The sequence below is a fragment of the Photinus pyralis genome, unplaced genomic scaffold, assembly GCF_008802855.1.
Source record: "Photinus pyralis isolate 1611_PpyrPB1 unplaced genomic scaffold, Ppyr1.3 Ppyr1.4_LG1, whole genome shotgun sequence".
NCBI classification, from domain to species: domain Eukaryota; kingdom Metazoa; phylum Arthropoda; class Insecta; order Coleoptera; family Lampyridae; genus Photinus; species Photinus pyralis.
The window spans coordinates 25,229,502-25,252,257 of NW_022170249.1; the positions used below are offsets into that span (position 1 = coordinate 25,229,502).

General features: G+C 35.4%; 1 protein-coding gene and 2 long non-coding RNA genes across 4 annotated transcripts in view; 1 reads left to right on the forward strand and 2 right to left on the reverse strand.

Moving 5' to 3' along the window:
* The window catches only part of LOC116159757, a 66,814-nt gene extending 50,056 nt beyond the window's left edge, over positions 1–16,758 (forward strand). For both annotated transcript variants that reach the window (XM_031472831.1, XM_031472832.1), the window contains exons 5-6: positions 11,224–11,470; positions 15,964–16,758. In XM_031472831.1, coding sequence (XP_031328691.1) covers positions 11,224–11,470; positions 15,964–16,031 — 315 coding nt within the window. In that variant the 3' untranslated portion in view covers positions 16,032–16,758. The remainder of the gene's footprint in view (positions 1–11,223; positions 11,471–15,963) is intronic.
* On the reverse strand, positions 3,663–4,812 carry LOC116159758. The gene is made up of 3 exons (XR_004143046.1): positions 4,582–4,812; positions 4,107–4,534; positions 3,663–4,053 (listed from the first exon to the last, which is right to left on the reverse strand). It is a non-coding gene; the product is annotated as an uncharacterized LOC116159758 (long non-coding RNA).
* On the reverse strand, positions 11,960–13,977 carry LOC116159759. Its single transcript, XR_004143047.1, has 3 exons — positions 13,770–13,977; positions 12,287–13,490; positions 11,960–12,214 (listed from the first exon to the last, which is right to left on the reverse strand). It is a non-coding gene; the product is annotated as an uncharacterized LOC116159759 (long non-coding RNA).
* Positions 16,759–22,756: the final 5,998 nt, after the last annotated feature.

A 22,756-nucleotide genomic window follows, 5' to 3' on the forward strand; every position in this document is an offset into this window, starting at 1 on the left:
TTCGTCGATTTGCAAGAATTATCGGCAGAATTGTTGAAAAAGGTTGTTTTAGGGTTCACTAATTGTAAACAATTGACAACAACAAAACAAAACCTTTTCGTCGTGACCGTTTTTCAGCAATTATAGATACATAGTAACTCAAATCTTTCTAATGTGCAGAAATTTCAATATTTAAAATCAACATTATCAGATAAAGCCTTAAGAATCATTCAGAGTATCACGCTTTCCGATGATAACTATACTGTGGCATGGGAACTTCTCCCAAAACGATTTAATAAAGAAGAAGTAATTATAGATAATCACATAAAATCATTATTGAAGTTACCATACTGCAAAACAGAATCATCTGAAGCGATCAGAAAATTAGTACATTCTGTAAATAAAAACGTTCGTTATTTGCAACTTTAAGTGTGCGTTTACAATGAACGTATACGTAAGAAATACATAAAACGCAAAGTTGAACTGTATAGAAACATACGAAGGTGTTTACAATGAACGTAATTTTTACGTACGTATATGTAAGTCTTGCGCATAGTCGCAAAGGTTGAAAATGTTTCAAAGTTATGTACGGTCAAATATCATACTACTTGTAATATGATCTTTGGTTTATTGTAAACAGCGAAGTAAATTTACGGAAACGATACGGATATGTACGAGTTAATGAAATATTTACGTATATCATTGTAAACGCAAAGCAGTATGAAAATGTTTCAAAGTTATGTACGGTCAAATATCATATCTACTTGTAATATGTTATCTAAGTTGCGTACAATTATTGTAAACAGCGAAGTACGTAATTTACGGAAACGATACGAAAATGTTTCAAAGTTATGTACGACTTGTAATATACGGTTTATGATAATATTTACGTATACGATCATTGTAAACGCACACATAGTCCAGTCAACCTGTGTCGTAAAACACCCGTTGAAGGAAAAAAATAGTATAAAGCTAATTTTTTCCCCATCGACTACTACCATTTAGACAAGTGTTTAGCCAAAAGTCCCCACCCCTACCCCCCTTGCTTCCCTCCCTGTGCCCCCCTAAACATGAAAAGTGTAAGGGTTTCTTAAATCGCGTCTCTCTCGATTACTAAACGACATATCGGATTGCAATTTGTTTTATTCTCTTTGCTATAACATTGTCTACAAATAAGTTTCAATTGACTTTCGTCGTAACTTTTACCGTTTGTTGGTAATGACTATGAAAAGGTAAAAAGTGGTATATTTTTCGGCACGTAATTTTACTTTTTGTCGCAGAAATTTTCACGCCGACATTTTATCAAAAAATGTTGCCTACAAAAGTTGTAGCTCCCATTATTACCTTTAAAATGATATGACATAGTACGTACTTTGTTGAAGAGCCTGCGAGATTCAGCCGGTGTAATGCAGAATGCGTACCCAGTCGTGGCGGGCTTCGTCGAGGTGGGCCCGGCGGCGCGGCGTTACAATGCTAATATTGTTGTATAGTGAGTGTTTTTTTTAACTTTAAGGTACACTATTGCATTTTCTCTAAACAAAACCTAAATTCCACCCTTTTTCAATTTGTGTCAAATATTAATAAGTCCTTGTATACAGCTAAAAATCGTATTTTAAATAGTTTTCTATTACCCAAAATCGTCCTGAAACCTTCATTTTCATGCTTACTTTCTGTCAGGAAATTTTAGTTTCCATGACAGAGGCAGAGCAGACTACGTTTCCTGCCGTTTGTCACTTTACTGGCCGCACCTGTCACTTTACCGGCCGCACCGTCACTTTACCAATTACCGGCCGCATTTGTGACATTTCCAAATGTCTATAAAGACTCCTGTCATCACTGAGACTGACATTAATCAAAAGTTCTATATAAAAATTGAAATTTGATATTAAAATACGATTTCGGGTAAAATTTCATACAAACCTCGTCAGTAAAATGACATTACCTGACTCGGAAATTAAAGTACTCGACAGTAATGTATCATTTACCTGACTTTTATGTAAATAACTATTGTTTAAAAATGCATGTAATATTTTTTTTATGTTATTTTAGAACAAACTAATTGCGGTATCTTAATTTGAAGTAAAAAATATTTTCAGATTATTCACATTAAAAAATAAATTGATGTTGACCATTTCCGATTTCCTAAACTTCCAGGACAAGTTCTTCATTTTCCTTGACTTCAACCAAAGTTACATTACTGCATGATCCGCCACAGCTCCCACACATTTCTGTGCAACAAGTGATGCTTTAAAGCAGCTGCCATTACTTTTGCAAGCCTTTTTGCAGTTGCAGGATCCAGTTTTGAATCTGATAGTATGCTCGATAGACGATAAGCGTGTTGTTCAGCAGCACCAGATGTTGGAGGGAGGGATGCGATGTTAAATTTGGATTTTAATGACATTTTTGCAACAGCTTTAAGTTACATTGAATATCAGACATGCAGACCTTGTGCATCCATATTTTTTTCAAGAAAAAAACCTCTCCTACCTCTTTGAGAATATTTTTGTCTGCCTGTTTTTCATAAAACTGTCATTTGATGAACTTAGCAACTTGTATGCGTTGATTTTGGAAGAGCAATAGTGTCTCCCGACTCCCAGATTCAAAGTGTGAGGCCTACAGTTGTTGTCGGACAGGATTCCGATCTTTTCGTTCTATTCTTAGGGCTACCACAGTGCCAAAATGTACAACTCTTCTTCCACAAACCCTCTGGCATACCATCAACCTATGACATCGGCAAGACCCGTGAAGAGATTGGTGATATGAAGGATGTGATATTATTTTTTTTATGCTATCACAGAATGTGATACCACGTCTTCTTTATTCGGCAAAGGCAAAATCAACGAGAACAAATCGGAAATGGTCAACATCAATTTATTTTTTAATAAAAAAAATTAAGATACCGCAATTATTTTCTTCAACATAAACGAAATATTACATGCATTTTCAAACAAAAAACTATTTAAAATACGTTTTTTAGCTGTACTTATACAAGGACTTATTAATATTTGACACAAATTTAAAAAGGGTGGAATTTAGGTTTTGTTTAGAGAAAATGCAATAGTGTACCTTAAAGTTAAAAAAAAACACTCACTATACAACAATATTAGCATTGCAATGCCGCGCCGCCGGGCCCACCTCGACGAAGCCCGCCACGACTGGGTACGCATTCTGCATTACACCGGCTGAATCTCGCAGGCTCTTCAACAAAGTACGTACTATGTCATATAATTTTAAAGGTAATAATGGGAGCTACAACTTTTGTAGGCATTTTTTGATAAAATGTCGGCGTGAAAAGTGCGACAAAAAGTAAAATTACGTGCCGAAAAATATACTTTTTACCTTTTCATAGTCATTACCAACAAACGGTAAAAGTTACGACGAAAGTCAACCTTATTTGTAGACAATGTTATAGCAAAGAGAATAAAACAAATTGCAATCCGATATGTTGTTTAGTAATCGAGAGAGACGCGATTTAAGAAACCCTTACACTTTTCATGTTTAGGGGGGCACAGGGAGGGAAGCAAGGGGGGTAGGGGTGGGGACTTTTTTAAACACTTGTCTAAATGGTAGTAGTCGATGGTGAAAACATTAGCTTTATACTATTTTTTTCCCACTAAAAACACAGGTTGACTGGACTAACATAGTATAACCTTTAACCGGGAAAACATTTTTTGCCCTCCCGAGATTAAACTTGCTACTTTAGTCTCTGGGAATAGGGACTAAAGTTGATCTTTTAATCCCAAGGGATAAAAAGTGTTCCCATAACAACCAAAAAATGAAGCGAATTTGACAAGTCTTGTCAATATTTATTTAGTTATATTAACGTTTATAACATAATTTTCACAATTATGTAGATTAATAATTGGAGCAACATGTTCACCATTTCCTCTTCTTTAATGGCAACTTTTGTGCTGGTGCTACTATTTGCATTAAACGTACTCGTATTTTTTCCAATCGGTTGGACAGTGCACTCATTATCTTTATAATAAACAAAGAATCGGTCATGATTCGTGTTCGGCTTCCTAAGTGACATATATTTTCTGCACAATTCCACAATGTTAAGATTACTTCTGTCTGAAAAGATTACAAAATTACTCAACGTTGTTAGTAGAATATTAACAATTTACCTTGGACAATAGATATTTATCATTTGGAGCCTCTTTTAAAAACCTGTCCATTTCTTCTCTCGTAAGCAATTTGGATTTCTTCGGTTTATATCCGTCATTTTGACGTTTGATAAACGCAATTAGTTTTGGAAACCTACTAATGTCGATGTTTTTCTTGATCAATATTGTGGCCTTGAGCATTGAGTACAAGGACCACAGCGAAGAAGGTGAGAAAACCCTTGCTGTTTCTCTTCAAAATTAGCGAGTACGTTTAATTTTCAGTGTATTCTTGTACAGTTTTACTTGCACACCATTTTTTAAATTCTTCGTACCGCTTGTTATATAAATTTTTCGACTTTCGTGGGTAAAAGGCTCTCGACCGCTCGTGCAGCTGCCATCTTTATGCCAAGAGGTTCCTTACATTCATTCTCAGTCATGTTTCTTGCTTCCTTAAATCACGAAATGCAAAATGGTGCGTTTTATTTACACCTATTACCTTGGTTACCTAACCAAGCTTACTAATGCTTTTTTTAAAAGGTCAATTCCTTTAGGTTCCGTTGAATTGAATTGTTGGAATCTACCTAAGTTTTTAGTTACATTATCCGGGAGGGCAAAAAATTGCGTATATACCACAGGACTAAAGTGCGATCTAATCCCTCAAGTGGTTATTGCCCTCGCTAACGCTCGGGCAATAATCTCCACTCTCGGGATTAAATCGTGCACTTTAGTCCCTTGCTATATAATATACTTTTTCTTATTAATTTTGGTGCGTAGAATCCAAAACAATTCGTACTTTTTCGATCAGACTTCTCAATCAAAAGTTATAGACTAGAATCCAATTTCGAAAGAAAATTCAAAGGGCTGTAACTTTTGATCTAGTAGCCCAATCTTGGAACTGTTTGAAATTATAGATTCTACAGGCCACATTCTATAAGGAAATTTTTTTTCCGGCCGATCTGAGACAATTTTTTCTTCCGGCCAAAAAAAAAGGCAGTGTAACAACCTTCTTTTTTTATCAAAAATCGACTACACCAAAATTTCTCGGGAAAACACTTTTTCGTATTAATTTTGGTGCGTAGAATCCAAAACAATTCGTACTTTTTCGATTAGACGTCTCAATCAAAAGTTATAGACTAGAAACCAATTTCGTAAGAAAATTCAAAGGGCTGTAACTTTTGAACTAGTAGCCCAATCTTGGAACTGTTTGAAATTATGGATTCTACAGACCACATTCTATAAGAAATTTTTTTTTTCGGCCGATTTGAGTCAATTTTTTTTTTCGGCTGAAAAAAAAAGGCTTACGGAAATATTTACTTCATCCGGTAAGTCACTAAATGATTTACAAATGGTTGGACCAACTATTCAATCAGATCTATTTTCAATTTTGATTCAATTTCGCCAGAATTTATTCGTTGTAAGTGCAGACATAGAAAAAATGTACAGGCAGATAATTGTTGATGATAAAGATAGGCAATTTCAATTAGTTTTCTGGAGAGAAGATCCAAAAGATAATATTAAAACTTATAAACTAAATACAATTACTTATGGAACAGCAAGTGCACCTTTTTTAGCAACTTCGATTAGAGTCACAAGCAATTTTTCCGAAAGCTTCCATAGCTAATACTTCAAGATTTCTACGTAGATGATTTATTAACCAGATGTGATTCTGCTTAAGAATTAATTCAAACATCAAAGGACATTTATAACATATTACAATCTGCAAAAATGCCGTTACGTAAGTGGGCATCTAATAGCTCCGAAATAATTCAAAGTATTAATAATTCGTTATTTAAAAATATTGAGCATCTAACAGTTTCAGATAGTTTCTTCTAACTTATTAAAAACTCTTGAATTACCTTGGTTACATTAAGATCAACTATGATTTAAAATTGATACAGCCCTAATTCCAAATACACTGACTAAAAGAAATGTATTATCATACATCGCCCAACTCTTTGAGCCATTAGGACTAATTGCACCCGTAATAGGTAGGTATAAAACAAAAATTTTTATGCGAAATTTGTGGCAATTTAAATTATCTTGGGATGAACCCTTACCATACCACATGAATTATAGATTCAATGGAAAGAATTCAACGAGATTTTACAAATATTAAATAATCTGAAAGTACCACGCTGTACACGGTTACCGAATTCAATTATAAATGAGATGCATGGTTTTGGCGATGCTAGTCGTTTAGCATACGGCGGTTGTTGTTATATAAGATCAGCAGACAAATTTGGAAATGTGCAATTTCATTTACTTGCAGCAAAGTCCAGAGTTGCCCCAGTTAAAGAATTAACAATACCCAAACTTGAGCTTTGTGGTGCAGTATTACTTTCGGAGTTAGTAAATAAAGTACTCAAATCGTCTCGAATTCAATTTGATAATTGCATTTTATGGACCGATTCTACTGTTGTTCTAAGATGGATAAGTACTCCACTTAACGTATTAAAAACATTTGTTGCGAATCGTATTTACCAAATATTGGAGTTAACTAATTTATATTCGTGGAAGTATGTATCAACAAACCATAATCCTGCGGATTTAATATCTCGTGGTTTATATCCACAGGAAATAATATCTAATAGTTTATGGTGGTTTGCCCCAGAAAGGTTATGTAGTACCACGGAGTATTTTTCAGAATGCAATGATAATAATATTGACCTACCTGAGTTAAAAACTCCAAAACCTATAATATTAACATTAGTGCAATTTCAAAACCAAATAAGTAATTTAATTTCAAAATTTTCGAATTTTAATAAACTAGTATCAGTAATGTGTTGGGTTTTAAGATTTATCAATAACAGTGGGAATTCTTCTAAAATTAATACTGGACATATTTCATTAATTGAACGCAATAATGCACTTAATAAAATCGTAAAGGTAATTTAACAAGGGTTTCCTAATCAGTACCAAGCCCTTTTGTCGGGAATGTCCTAAGCGTAGTAAATTAAATTCATTAATGCCTTTTCTCGATAATGATGGCTTGATGATAAAACTTACAGGTCGATTCAGTAAAGCTTTACTTGCATATGAGAAAAACCATCCAATTAATCCCCCCCGATCACATTACTTTACTAAACTTTTGTTTAAATATGAACACATAAAGAATTTACATTGCGGCCCTAATTCTCTCATTGCTATTATAAGAGAAAGATTTCGGCCATTGTCTGCGCGTATAACTGCAAAAACAGTAATAAAAAATTGCGTGATTTGTCGTAGACACGCAGCAAATTCTTTTGCTCCTATAATGGCACAGTTGCCAAAGTTTAGAGTCACTCCGTCACCACCATTTACCTATTGTGCGGTTGATTATTGCGGTCCAATTAAATTAAAAGATAGACAAGGACGAGGATGCAAAATAACGAAAGCATATATTTGTATATTGTTTTTCTACTAAGGTCTGTCATCTCGAATTATTGTCGTCTGATCTCTCTACTAACGCATTTTTAGCTGCGTTTAGAGGATTTGCATCTAGAAGAGGAAAACCACATAACATATTCAGTGACAATGGTAGTAATTTTATAGGAGCAAATAATGACTTAAAAACTATGTTTGAATTTCTTAACAAAAATGCCGATCAAGTTAAAAAGTCTTTAATTTATGAAGGGATTAAATGGCATTTTTCCCCAGCTTCATCACCACATTTCAACGGCCTAGCAGAAGCAGGCGTAAAATCAACTAAATTTCATCTAAAACGTATTTTAGGCGATGCATTACCTACTTACATATGAAGAGTATTTAACAGTAATTGTTGAAATAGAATGTTTACTTACAAGTACTAACTCCTTCTCATTTCCTTATTGGTCGCCGACTTACGGCCGTACCGAATACTGACTTTATGTATTATATTCTGGACAAATTTAATTTTGCGTATTGGTTGACACAATCTAATATGGAAATGATAATAAATACGTTGTCAATTACTTATTACTCGTAGATATAAGCAGTGTGTTCATATTATGGTTCATCCATTAAAAGGAAATATCATTTTAAATGCCGAGGGAGTATAAATTACCTCTTCATCAGTTACTTGTTATGAAAAGGATTCATTAACAATAATTACAATTTCTTCACTTTCGGTTTGGCTGGAAACAACCTAATTTTCTTTTCAAATAAAACATACGCTTTTTTATTATACCTGAATCACAATCTCCGTTTTAAACATTCAAATGCGTGCGAAAATAGTACATTATATATCAAGGTAGAGAAGTCCACTATTATTGCCTGAGCACCAAGATTACATCTCGAGGCGCTTGCGCCGAGGGGTGTAAGGTGCGAAGGCAATAATAGACTTCTCTACCGTGGTATATATACTATTTTTTTTCACTACTAGCACTTGAAATCCTCTAAATTAACATATTATATTGATAAGAGAGTTAACGGTTGGACAGAATTGTTTGTTTCTTAATTTAACATGTCAATCAAGTAGGTGGAAGTACAAGTCAAACAGGCCGTATTTTGTTCTGTCATTGAGATTTTTCAAAGAGTAATTTCGTTCGAATTTTTTCAAAATGTGATAATTTTAGGTATGTAATTTCTCTGGAAATTGCGAATGGTGGCAATTATTCGTTTTAGAGAACTTGTCTAAACGTTCATTGAGCGAAATTTCGGGTTGTGTTTTCTAAAAGTGACAGCATGACAGTTCTCATTATTGACTACTAGTTAATAATAAAAAATTATTAACCACTTTGAACAAATGCCGAGAAAGCCTACTTTACAAGTGGAAAAAAGGTTAATAATCATGTCATCAGACGCTAGTAGTGAAAAAAAGGCCTTTAAAACACACGTGCTTTAAAGTTGCTAAGTAACGATACTTCAAGTATGACTTTTGAAACTGTCATCTGGGCGAAATAAAAAATCTTCCTAAGTCGCTTTCTGTAAATGCAGAACATTTCTTTGGCTTGTACCTATCCTTTGGTTGAAGCTTTTACAAACGCGCGTAATTTAGGGTATGCTTCCAAATCTGTTCCACTTTTTAATCGCAACATTCCTTGGAAGTTTTGAATGAATGCACCAAAATATAGAAGATTTAAATACCTTTGACATTTCCTTCATATATGCCAGCATTATCGATGCATTTAAGACTTTATTCGTAAGTAACTTCCTATTCCATCCATGGAAACAACTTTTCATATTCTTTATAATAGGCTTTACTGGAGTTGGATTTTACACCTACCAACGTTTGTTTAGATTTTACAACAATCGATTTAATGGACGGTATTATCTTTTTCAACGGAAATAGTTTAATTCACAAAGACGATGATTTTTATAAGCAAACGTCAAGTGACATTTCCATGGCAATCGTGAAATTACGAACACCCAGCCCACTTAATTCGACATGTATTCGAGTATAACGTCAATATGATTTCATTGTATGTCCTATTTTTAAATTATACTGCAGGTATAATAAAAAATACTATAAGATACACGTGTATAATTGGTCTTTAAAGCACTTGCAACGTTAAAGGCCCTCCGCTTTGCGTCGTGCCCTTAAACTCGTTGCGCGTGCTTTAAAGACTTGATTATACACTTGTATCTTAATATACTATTTTATGATTGAATAGCCATTAAAACAACACAGGTAGTATTTAAAACTTTAAGTTTTATTTTTTTACTCCTTTTTTGTCAATGTGTAACAAAACTGGATCACCAAAACTTAGAGTATTTGTTCAAAAAAAGATATTGGAAAATAACCTTAAAACAAGTTTTTATTTTAATGGAGAGAAAAACGAGATTGAAGACTTACATTTCAACGTTGCCATTTATATAGTCTATGGTTGGTTGCCTAAGTGGCAGTAAGCTTCCGATTATCATTATTTTAGTCGGTGGTCGTACATAATACACGAGATAACAAAGGTGATTAAGAAAATAAAGGCCACTTTTGTACTAATAAATCCAAATTTTTATCCTCCAAAGTGCGAGATTTTTTTTGCGTACCATAAGAGCGCCATCATGGAAAATACAACCGAAAACGCAACTTTTTCTGGAAAATTGTCTGTATTTTGGATCAGTTATTAATCCGGTCTCGATTGCTTTACTGTCGATATCAGCGAAACGAATTGCTTTTGGGGTTAGTACGTGAACTATATCGGTTACATTTGGCGTTTAAGTTTAAATAAAATAAATTCCGATACGTTTATAATTACTGGTCCATGCATCTTTGATAAATATGATTTCTATAGAAAACACAGCTTTCTTTCGTAAGGGTTGCTTGATATCCCCGAGCGGATTACGTTAGAATTACATTGATCTCATTGTTAATAACGACGGCCTATATCCTATGATCTGGAAGATATACAGTGAATTATTCAAGCGGAAATCGATTATCATACTTATAAAGTAATCTCTTAATGCTACACTGGTTAAGGGTTGACTGCAATTACGATTACTTTGGGTTCTTTCTAAAAAAATCATTAAATTGCCCAATTCAATTTACGCAACACGTGTAAAGTCATCGAATTGTGTAAACTTCAAAAACAGCGGTTAAAAGTAAAAGTACCACTTATTGAATTGTAAGAGGGTGTTCGAAATCCCTCACAAATCCGGCGCAAAAACGATTGAGATATATGCGGAAAATTTACACTTCAAGAGCGAAATAAAAATCTGTAAAACAATTAGTGGAAGCGTGACAGATTTTGTATGATTAATTTGAAGTAGGTAGTTCCATCAATTAAACGCGTATATTAGGTGAGCAATTAGTCTGTCAGGATCACGTGATTTAATAAATTATGTGGGCCCTTCCAGCTACGCGTGGCGTACGTATATTTCTTATTTAATGAGCGAAAGGTAGGTAATGAAATGATATTGTAGCTCCATGTGTAATACGAATTTCGAATTTGAATTGTAATTACATTAGTCCTTCTCTTACTAGAATTAATTTGTACATTTCGAAAATTCAGAATGCGTACTTTTGATTGAAATCGTGAACCTAATTTCTATCATCAGATCTTTGAACTGCCATACTCAGAATGTCAGAGGCAGGACACGTAGCTTACGTGACTTCATTATTGTCACCACCATAGTAACATTTCATGTTGTTATTCAACCCGTGTGGTTGGTAGTTTGTGTAATAGCAAATTGAAAACATTCATCTTCTTTTCTTTCCTTTTTTTCGGTTTTCTTTTATTTATAGGTGAATGCAACCTCGGTGATGTATCTCCCCGATCCGAACGCTAGCGAAAGTCAACGTATGCCTAAAATCACCGTCGCGAGGTTCGAACTGGAAATCGACGCCAACACCTTCTACGAAGGGAAGGTGCGTTTGCAATGTCTGGCGTCGCTATTTAACATATATCAATCGCAAACGGAGGTTATTTTAGAAGAGGAACGGCCGAAACCGAGACCTTCTTCGGTGCTGGGAACGCGCAGTAATGTCGCAGGTAAGTTTTCAGTTGTATAATATTTAATGTAATTAAAAAATTAATTATAAGTTTGAATTAAATATTTTGGCATTTCTTTGAGCAATAACGAGTTAACAGGTAACAGGCTGTCTATGTCGCGATCTTTTACTAACAAAGTGGACATTATTATTTGGACGTAAAGCACATTTAATAAACCATATTAATTGTTTTTTCGCAATAACAATGCCCGTAGTACTTGGCAGTAGAAGTCGAGAAGCAACTGCAATCTTGACTTACCCCATGCTCACGAGCAGAGTAAAAACGAGTAAAGACTCATAATTTTGTACGCTAGAAAAGAACATATAAAATATATATTACGCACACAACCAGGCAATGTCACGGAAACCTTCTTCGGGACAAAAACCCTGAGATAGCTCACATGAACTAAATTAACAAAAACAACGAACGCAAAAGAAAATTCAAAAAACGTTTTAATTTGTGTAACAATAAAAGTCACGAACCCCAAGATTCTAGGAACGTCATATTTTTCCAAAACATCAACTCGCATCATTCCAACTGGTTGTTGAACGTTGCAATGGCGATAAACTTTCGCCTAACCCTTTTTCCTTTCGGATCTTCCCATGAATTTTAAAACACCGCAGGCGCCTTTGACCAGCCATTTTGTTGACTTCAAATCTTAATGTTGTTTGCAAATTCCGTAGTACGGCATGTCCATTTTCTAACGCCATCTCATCAGTACTATACCGTTTTGAAGGTTTGTTTCTGAAATAACACATTTTTAGTCTCGAAACTATTACTACTAATAAACCATGCTGCATGGAATAGGAAACAAACCTTGTAACAACTCCACCAATCCATTTGGAGACTCAACATTTTTGTGCTGTAGCCATGCCTGTAGTTGTGCTATAGTCCAGGAAGGAAGTTTTCTAGTAAGTTACTGTAGTGATAACTAACATTGTCCATAATCTAGTTAGCGATGGTTTTTCTAAATTTGGTAGGAAATTGTCCCCAAACCACTTCAGAAAACTGCCCTTGTTTATTTCCCTATGGTAATCTGGAACATTTGTTTTTGAAGCAAAAATTAAAGATCTTTATTTGTTTATTTATTGCTCCATACACACAAAGCTATAACAATAATAATAACAGTATCGTATAGTAAACAAAAAAGACGAAAAGAAAAAAGGTACTTTATTGAGGCTTTCGGCACGTAAAACCACATAAAATTAGATAGTAAGATGATATTCTTCTCATCAATACCAGTATGTTAGCTGTGACCCTCGGGTTTAATTCTTCTTGCGATTTTTGCACTCTCGTTTTACCATGATGTACATATTTTAATCGCATATAAAAAATTGACTCTTGTCAGTGCTAAATTGGGTAACTCTATTGAACCTTTTCTTGGATTACCTTTTTGATAGCGGAGACCAATATTTGCAACAACTTTTCTTAAGGAACTTTTGGACCTATTAATACGTCTTCTTCTTCTTTTAAAACTTGCAAAAGGGATTGAAACGTAAGATGTGCTAAAATACAAACGTAATTTCACCTCTCTTACTGCAGCGACTGTTATAAGTGGACCCCCATTATTTCTTTCTCGTTCAAAATAAAGAATAAGATTATAAACAAGTTGCTTACTTTTTCTTGGTAAACCCGATGGCATTTTTGGGGTATACAGCTTTTGGTGCGCAGAATATCGCAGTGAGATTTACGGAAGTTATGCTTCTATAATTGTTCGTTATGAAACAAACGGATTTTTTATCGGCTAATGTAGCAAATCGAGCTAAAATAATTAAAACGGACGCAAACAGTTGTCAAATTTGTCGTGCCGCAATATAATATAATATAAAAGTAACCTGAAAACAAAAAAAACGCTTTTCACGTACTCGAACGCCACTAAAGGATGCGGCCTTGCCCCTGGTCAAGGTAGGCGGTAGTAGCGGTTTGCGAAACGGTCTCGGAATCCTCGGGTGATCACCTGGAGAAGACGGCCAACTCCACGGATCTCACAGGTATATGGCAGCGGTCACTGGTAAAAAATCTAAAAGCAGAATTACGGCAAACAGCAAAACCGTGAATTCTCTTCCGAAACAGCAAAGCATGAATTAATGAGAGGCAGCTCCGGGAAATCAAAAGCAAAACATGCAAAGTAAATACCCCCCTTATATAATTAACGGAATAAATGCTTGCATTTAACGTTAACGAAGCGGTGATAAAATCTAAAAAAAAATTGCGCGAGTGCAGTGAAAAATTTCCAAAAGCTTTCTACGCTTCGGTTACAACACCAAAGCGAAAAAGATCCCCCAAACCACGGTTTTACCTCTTATACAATTCGGTCATTTTATGGAGGGATCGACGGTGTTTGCAGCGGACACGGCGTATTCGATTGTTCACATCCACAAATCGAAACCTTTTTTTAGTAATTGTGCGGCCTGCAACAAACCAAAAAATCTGCAATTGATCTTAAAATTAATTAAGAGCGCTTCTTTTGAAATCACCCATGACCCAATCGGATGCTGTTTGCTGTAACTCATTTCATCAGGCTACTACAATTTTTGGAGAGTTGAGCCGGCGATAATGTGGACATGCTGCTTACCCTGTGCCATAAATTCGGCTCCCTAAAACTTGCCCCCGCCCCGCCTCTAGAATATCCTTCGCCAGGAACATTAGCCCCCGAAAAATACACGCCCTGAATATTCACCCCTAAAACGTCTATCCACGGAAAGTTTGCGCTCACTATCTCTATCAAATATACCTGGAGTAGTCATATAGGGCTCGTTCTCGATCAAATCGAGGTCGCTCGCCACTCGGCCGCCTAGCCACTTTATGAAATTTAAAGGTCATGACCTTGGAGGTGAAGTTCAAAGGTTTTTCTGTATCTCAAGGTGGCCTTGGACGGTAGGTCAACGCGAAACTTAAAAGGTCCGTTCCGGTCCATCTCGAGTGCTCCGTGGTGACATCGGAAAATGAATTGAAGCTCTGTTCGATCAGTCGTTGACCACCAAACTTCTCTCTCTGTCATTTTCAACAATTTTTTGGTCTCAAATTCGATTTTCAAAGTAAACAAAGGTGTATGACTTCGTAAAATTTTTTAAGGTGGGTATCATATTTAATTTTCAAGGAATTTCAGCAATTTTTCGAGGATCAAGTTACTAATTTTGGCAATTTTGGCACCCTGGTGGTGACCTTGAAAATGAATTCAAGTTCAGATGGTGGGCGCACCTCTTCTCTTGAGAAGTCTTGAAAAGTAGGTCAAGATATCGATCAAAGGTTGCTCACTCCCGGTCTGCTCCTCAAGGTCAAGGTGCAGTTTAATAATCGGACACTTCCTCTTGAGGACAGTTGTATAAAAGACGTGGCCGAATCGCCATCGGACCTAATGCTGATAAAGTACATCCTATGGGACCATACACGATAAACCTTACACAAAAGGATGATTGATTAAGTCCACCTTTAGCAGACACAGACGGTTCAAAACAAAAAGACGTCAAAACGGGGTATTTTGCTTGAGGGGTACTCCAACCGTAAAGCGAGACGATCAGAAAATCCCAGTAAACTGGAAAATTTCGAAACGTATTTCAAATATCTTCCTAAACTAAAAACCTCAAAACAAAATTAATGTTTTTGTCGATCTATAAAATTAAACTCGAAAATTTTTACAAGTTCTGAAACATATTCTCCCAAAATGAAAACCTCGAGTGCATTAAGGGTTTTCCGTGACGAATATTCCGAGGGCGAATTTTCCGGGACGAGTTTTCCAGAGGGGTCTAGGAGTGCGGGGGTAAATGCTAGGACTAAAGTAGAAGGATGTGATGTGATTTTTTAAAATTACACTTTTCCCTTACACTTTACTTTCTGGTGATCCCGAATCAGCAGTTGAGTAGTCACAGATACTTGTAAAATGCTGCCATATTAAATAAAACGCAGTTAAGATTCAATTTAACTAATTGCGCACCATTTTAACGTAATTTTCACCTGAAAGCTTTTCATCTTAATTTGCGTTTTGTTTAAAAATAACCCAAAGTGATTAATTAGCAGACCGCAAATTCTCCTCTTACATTTTCTCGACGACCGCTCACGCTTAGGTACACAAAATCCCCAACTCGCCTTGTATTCCCCAATCCGAAAAAAGCCGCGATATTAGTTATTCAAACTTTAAGGGGATCACCGACAATCCTTATTAATTAAGGGCATATTTTATTTAGAGGAAGAATGCCGCCGTAGGTCGACGGGGCAGGTTTACGAATTCGCGACGGTTGAAGTATGCAAAAAAGTTTATTTATCGTTTTCCATTTTGTGAAGAAAAACGCATCCAGAATTTTAGTTAGGATTCTAAGAGGGCAATTTAGAATCAGTCGGAGAGGTTGAAGCTTTTAATACGTTCGTCTCGGAAAGGGCAAGGGATGGCCTTTGCTGGCAGTTACCATTATTTTAACAAATGCGTACTGTCCGGCATTAACGGTCGAACGAGAAGATTTAAAAATGGCCCTTTTAATGTTGTTCATTTGTTCCAGGTTTGGTGACAAATTCGCGTCGCGCTTGTTTAATGAGTATCGTTTTGCTGGGACTCATTTTGCGGTAACGTTAAAGGTAAGGTGCTTAAATATATATGCAGTGCTCTAATTAGAGATACTTTGGTGTGTACATATAGGTACATAAATAAACGTGGGTGCGTTAAAGACAAACTGTGCTGCAATTACCTATGTAAATATTGTTATGGTTGAGTGTCAGTTATTATTATGTGCTTACAAAAGGAGAATTTGCTGTCGTCCACATTCTCTATAAAAATAATTAAAGTTGGAGCTCGGGATTTAATTAAAGCTAAATCTACCCAGAACCGTAATTGAGTCGGCTACAATAGGTACTGAATTAATGTCAAATAGAACAGAATTGCAAGAAATATACCCCCTCGGTCGGTTTTTCAATTTAGATAAACCATTGATTTTAATAACATCGGTACGTATATGCGAGCTTTACGGATAAAGTTATTGTATGGATGGCTTCATTAGCCGACATACAGAAAAATAAATAATTTTCTTGCATCAGGGTAAATTTACATAAAAGTTTGTCGGTTAGGGCATCATCGCAATTATGCAAGGATTAAAGATGCCCCTATTCAGCTGCAACATAATAGCTGACACATCAACGTTTCTATGCGGAAGAAAAGTAGTTATATTGTAAATAATGGAAATATACTTTCTTCCCCTAGCCATAATCATTATTAAGTATGTATATTTGAATTTGCTACCATACGTAGTTAGTAATATTTGTTATTCAGTGTTAAATTTAAATTGTAAATAAAAGTAGGTTACGCAGTTTAGTTTACGAATGGCTTTCATTAATACGCTCGCTTTCAAGATGCATAAATTTCCTCAAGAAAGTTAATATTCATTATCGCCCATCGATCTGTTTACGGGTAGGATACAAGAAATTTATTGGACCAATTAAGAAGCCGGAATAAGAACGTTTATTGCAGTTGACAACAACAGCGATTTTCAGGGGCTTATTATAACCAAAGATTTGTATATAATATTCCTCTTCAGGGCGAACTTTTCCGATCGATGCCTTATAGAAACTAACATAAACTGAGTTCATATACTGATCTAACCAATGGAGTAGAAATAATGGGGATTACTTGTTTACACTTTCAGCGAAGAACCACGCATGGGGTAGTTCATGACTGCAAAGTTGTTAGTAAGTAATGAAGGCCTGAAGCACCAGGTACTGTAAAATATTATACAAGATGCCTTAAGTATAAATTATGACTCAGTAATTTATGCCATAGGAAGAAACAGGTCTAAAGGCAACACCAAGCCTTCCTATCAAACTGAAATATTACAAACTACGAGGGGACAATTTTAGATAGATATATAAATACTGAGTTTATTTTTTCCACATATGCTTCTTCAACCTCTACACATTTATTCCAACGTTTCTACAATCAATAAATATTTTTGGTACCTAGCTCATTAACAACAATTTTCAGGTCATCATCACAAGGAAATCGTTGGCCTCGTAAGTGTTTACTAACTTGGGGAAAACGTAGTAATCGCAGGATGTTAAATTACCCTGTGTATAGGAGGGGGGATAATCTTAATTCTTGGAAGTCACATTGATCGCGAACTTTTTGAGCTTTGTTGTAAGGGACACATTAGGTTCGATTCGATATTCTCGATTTTTAGGGCTGTAAAACATGTCAGGGTTCTGAAGTTGCTTCTCAAACAAAGTTTGGTCGTGATAATGTAAAGAATTTATCTGGATTATTGGAGTCAACGGAATATGTGTCATGAGCTTTTGTTCCCTAATTGGTTTTGGCGTCTAGATAGCAGGTGGATCGGACTGCAGCCTTTTTTTTTTATTAAGGATAGGGAACGATAGGAAAAAGACACCGACCAATTAAAAATGCAGACATCGCCATTTTAAAGTTAATTGGCCATTGTGGGCTTAGAAAATGTACTCATTATTTGAAGAGGGGATCATTCAAATTAATAGATGAACCCTCTTAGTCATAGGAGGAGGGGGTCGCAAGATTGTAATAAAATAATAAAAAGGGAATTTAAATTTTTTTCGGTGTGAAAAATTGGAAAACGTGAAATTTGCAGGGGATATACCATTGAGCAAAAATGTGTACACCAGAATCCCAAAAATGTAAAAAAATCTAAAATTTACAAAAAAATTTCATTGAATTCCAAAAAATTCCAATGATTCCAAACAATTCCATTGAATTCCAGTAACTCCCTAAATAGAATTCTAATGGATTCCAGTGAGTTGATACTAAATTAGTCGATATAAAGCTTTAAAAAATGATATTTATTTATGTGCCCACATATTTTGATGACATTTTTTATAACGTTTAAGGAAAAGACGAGGGATTTATGATCGTGAAAGTCAATGACGCAATAATTTAGTTAATTTTCAGTCAAGCTCCTAGAAGGTGTGGTTTCACCATGTGAATGCTGTGATCGTGGCATCCTCTATCATAACTGTGAGCAAATCAGCAGCACTTGACGTCCTTTGTGAAAGAAATTTTTAACTAAGAAAAAATAAAAAATAAAGGCAAAAAAAATAACCAATTCAAACAGACAGTTATATGAGGACGGTGACGGTGTATATTCAAACAAATTTAAAGTCAATCTAGAGGTCCCCCAAGGGTCGCTACTGAGCCCTCTAATATATTTACAATATGTGGCAGACGCAGAGTTAATAACTCATGTGAAGATTTAAAAAAAAATTACATTCGTACTAAATGAAACTGGCCCTCTACGGTACTAATAAAACACAGATCCGTTCCTTTAGGGATATCATGATTACGTTAAGTAAACATCCCCTGCAAGTGCTTAAAGATATCTTTATAAAATGCAAAAAAATTAAAGTAACTTACAGAAATCGGTGTTTTTCTTTAAGTTACAAATAGCACGGCCCTCCCTTGAAACAGCTCCCTCGCTAGAAAAATTAAAACTGGATCGCTTTTGGGGTGATACAGTTGAATCTTTGAACTCCTGTACAAAATTGCCTCGAGTACTAAGGAAATTTTCAGGATAATGAAACTTGTATTTACCTGGATCCCGTGAAATTCTCGAAGAAAACACTAGAGTTATATAAAAATAGTCTACAATTCAGATAAGGAATTCCAATGATTTTGCAATTTAAAATCTTAGTCGAACCAACTAGTGCTAAATACTAACAAAACGGTGTGTATGTATTTTGGTAAATCCAAGCTGGAAATTATGTCTTCCACCCTTAACTTTAGCCAGTATACTAAGTACCCTTATTGACGATGATTTACCATGGACTCATGCTCATCATGTATGCAAAAAACTGAGTCAAGCATAATTACATATTAGGTACTAGTGTTGCTAAAGATGCTTGACGGACCCCGTATGTTTTACGCGGGCCAGTCGATTAAGTGCGTTTCGAGGAGGGAAAGGAGGACAATTCCGCCCTCTTTCCACCCTCGTTTAAAAACTACCTAATAGACCAATGTTTTTACAAAGCAACTGACATGTATAAATGCAAATACCCTGGGATATACTTAATATTTATATTTTTAGCGCATTTTTTAAGAATTAACAAAAAAATGTGCTATTGTTTGCGTTTTGTCCGTCCGTCCGTCCGGACCCACTTCTATCGTTTTGAACTACTTCTAGGGGAATGGTCCTAGTCATGGATTTTTTTGCAATAGGTAGCCTGTACCTTGAAGGTGTGCCAGACGGCCATCAAATTTCGCTGTCTAAAAGGGCCCCCCCCTCCCCCAACGAATTATTTCCTGTGATGCTGTTTTTGAAAGTAAAACGTGCATAGCTTTTACATACGACAACCAATTGGTCTCAGATTTTCCATACCCATGCCTTTAGTGGTGCTAAGTTAAACTTTCTTTAACTTTCCCGTGCAACTCTTTTTCGAGATCAGGGAACGACAGGGCCTGATGGTGGGGGGTTAAAAATTAATTTTATCTCATTGTATTCTAATTAAAGGTCTCAACAAAAGGAACCGTTTTCTACCAACTAACGCCTTTCTTTCTGTCCTCTTATCCAAGTAACGAGTGTAGGGGGAGAGGGGGAGGGGAGTGGGGGAGGGGAGTGGAACTAGTTTTATCCTTCATGGTACTCTAATGAAAGGTCTTAACGAAAGGAATTAATTTCTACCAACCATAGCCCTCCTCCTCGACCTCTTATTGTGATCGTGTATATCCCCTTATACCTCAAGAACGGATTGTCGGAAGAGGGCACTTACAAAGGGCGATTGAGACGTCTGCAAGTAATATATCCATTGGTGGTGTCAAAACAAAAGCTATTTCGGTTTAAAAAAATGCGCTATATCTGCACAAGAGTTGTGCACAACTTATACTTCTTTCTTTTGTAGTTTGTATGTATATGTCTCGGTATATGTGTGTTTCATACCAAATTATCTATGTCAATCACGTTGATAACGGACAATAAATTATTATTATTATTAAGACATCGGAGTGAAAGTATTAGTCTGTTGTTTTAATCCCAGAGGACCCCCACAACTGTTTCGTAAGACGGTGGATGGTTTTTTTTTTCAAGAATGAAAGATGCACAAGGGGGTCGTCGTGAAAATACCGCCATCAAGTTCAGGACTGCCTAGGACTGTGTCTCCGCTACAACAAGTTTTAAGAGGGGGACAGTGTAGCGAACATTCCAGGAATCTCGATAGACATCGAGGCACCATGAAGAATGAGCCATTGGCGATAAGGAACGAAGGCGGATGTGACGTAAGAGACGTTACATGTAATATTCTGAAGCGTTCTTGAGAACTCGAAAACATCAAAGAACTTTCCGAATCGTTCGAGAACAATTGTCGTTTACTATATAAGCAAATTGTAACGTATTTCAGTCAGTACTTATTTCGATGCCCTTGTGTTATATTGTTATAAATAATTGTAAATTATAAATAATATTTACTGTCATAATACTCTTTACTAACAAAAGGTATGAAATTCTGAGGTACTTACACCAAATGATGAAAGTTACGGAATTCCTCTGAGCATAGTGGAGTATCAATTTCTGAATTTCTCAATTTCGGAATTAACTAAACTACCCTATTATTTATTTACCTGAGCTAGCTAGAAGTAACAAAGTATAATTAAGGTAAGTTTCGAAATACTTAACCAACGATGCTTAGAAAAGAAAAGAATATACACAGTGAACCATCGGTATGTTGTAACCATCAGTTACAAAATGGCGCCCCGACGTGGTGCTGTAACGTGAGGCCTGTTACACAGGGCAGTAAAATGAACCTCGAAAGAGGACGAAAAGACCACTTAAAATTAATACAAAGAAATGAACACTTTCCTTTACAGCTTAAGAGCATCTGCAACGTTACCGTTTAAGTCGGCTGGCAGACAAAAATTATAACGAAATAGTTTTTTGTACAACTAGTTTTAAAAGTGATACTTTTTTCCATGAATTTGCAGCACGAAATTTTTTTGCGTAGTGATCCATAATTTATGACCCACAATTGAATAATTTTATTGACATTCGCGATTTACTGTCTCTCAAAAATGGATGCTATTGTTCATAGACAGGACTAAACTCCATGTAAAAATCGTGAAAAAAGTACCACTTTTCATACGATTTTTCGTTAAAAAAATTCTGTAATTTCATCACTATGTAAAAAAATATACTTTTTACCCGAGCCCAGAACTGTATTTGATTATCAACTGTAAAGACTCGCAATTTTTTTATAAAGGTAAATAGCAGATTAAACTTCATTATGGAAGAATTGTTTTTCCACTTTTATTATTTTAACCCCCTAATGAATATGTCAAACATTGGCTGTATTTCGCATTAACGTCATACTTCAAGGGTAGTTTTAGCAAAAACACTCGCGATATTTAATATTATAATTCAGACATATTGCACCTTAACATTAGAAGGTACTCCATTCCAAATTTGAACATTAAAATGTTTCCGCGACGTAACACATGCTCTTAATTTTATACAAAAACTCGTCACGGCAATTGCAACCTTTGAATATAAATTCTGGAATTGACTTCAAAAATTAGATCAGAGCAATTTTTTAATACGCGCGATCTAATTCAAAATTCTTAGCAAATACGCCAATCAAAAATTCGTTCGTAATTTCTATGAAAAAGACAGATTACATACGTGTCTTTAAATGGAATCTTGAAACGCCTTGATGTGATTAGAAAATTTCCCAAACTCTTATCTTCAAACAACTATTGTGAGCGGCCGTGTGTTACATGTAGATAAGCGGACTGCATTTCGGCCAAACAGATGTACGTAATTAATTGATCGCAACGATTTTTGCCCTGTTTGTTAATTATTGATTATGGACGAAATTAAATGGCCCAAAGACCATCCAACGAAAATAAGTTTCATTGCAATTTATCTACAAAAAACCCTACAAAATTAAACTGAGAATTTGAAAATTTATTGAAAAAACACATACCTTTGATTCAATGTCCGTGGTTCTTTACTGACTTGCAAAGATCCCAAAAATGTGGATATACAAACGGTAATTATATAAAATAATTAATCCAGATCCTTCAGTTAATTACAACTTCGAAGAGACATCAACAGCAATTATGCATCTATTTAAATGATTCATTATTCTTGAGAAGAAAATTTAAACGGCCATCTTTTACGATTATTTTCGTAGAAATAATGTACGTTCCGAAGTCATCAGAGCGGACATAATCGTTAATGATCGTTCAAAACCGTAACGTTTGAAATAAATATTTAACAAGGGGCTTGGAATTACAACCTATTTACTTTATTAATAATAATAATCCCACTTTTATGAGGATCTGTGATGTTATAC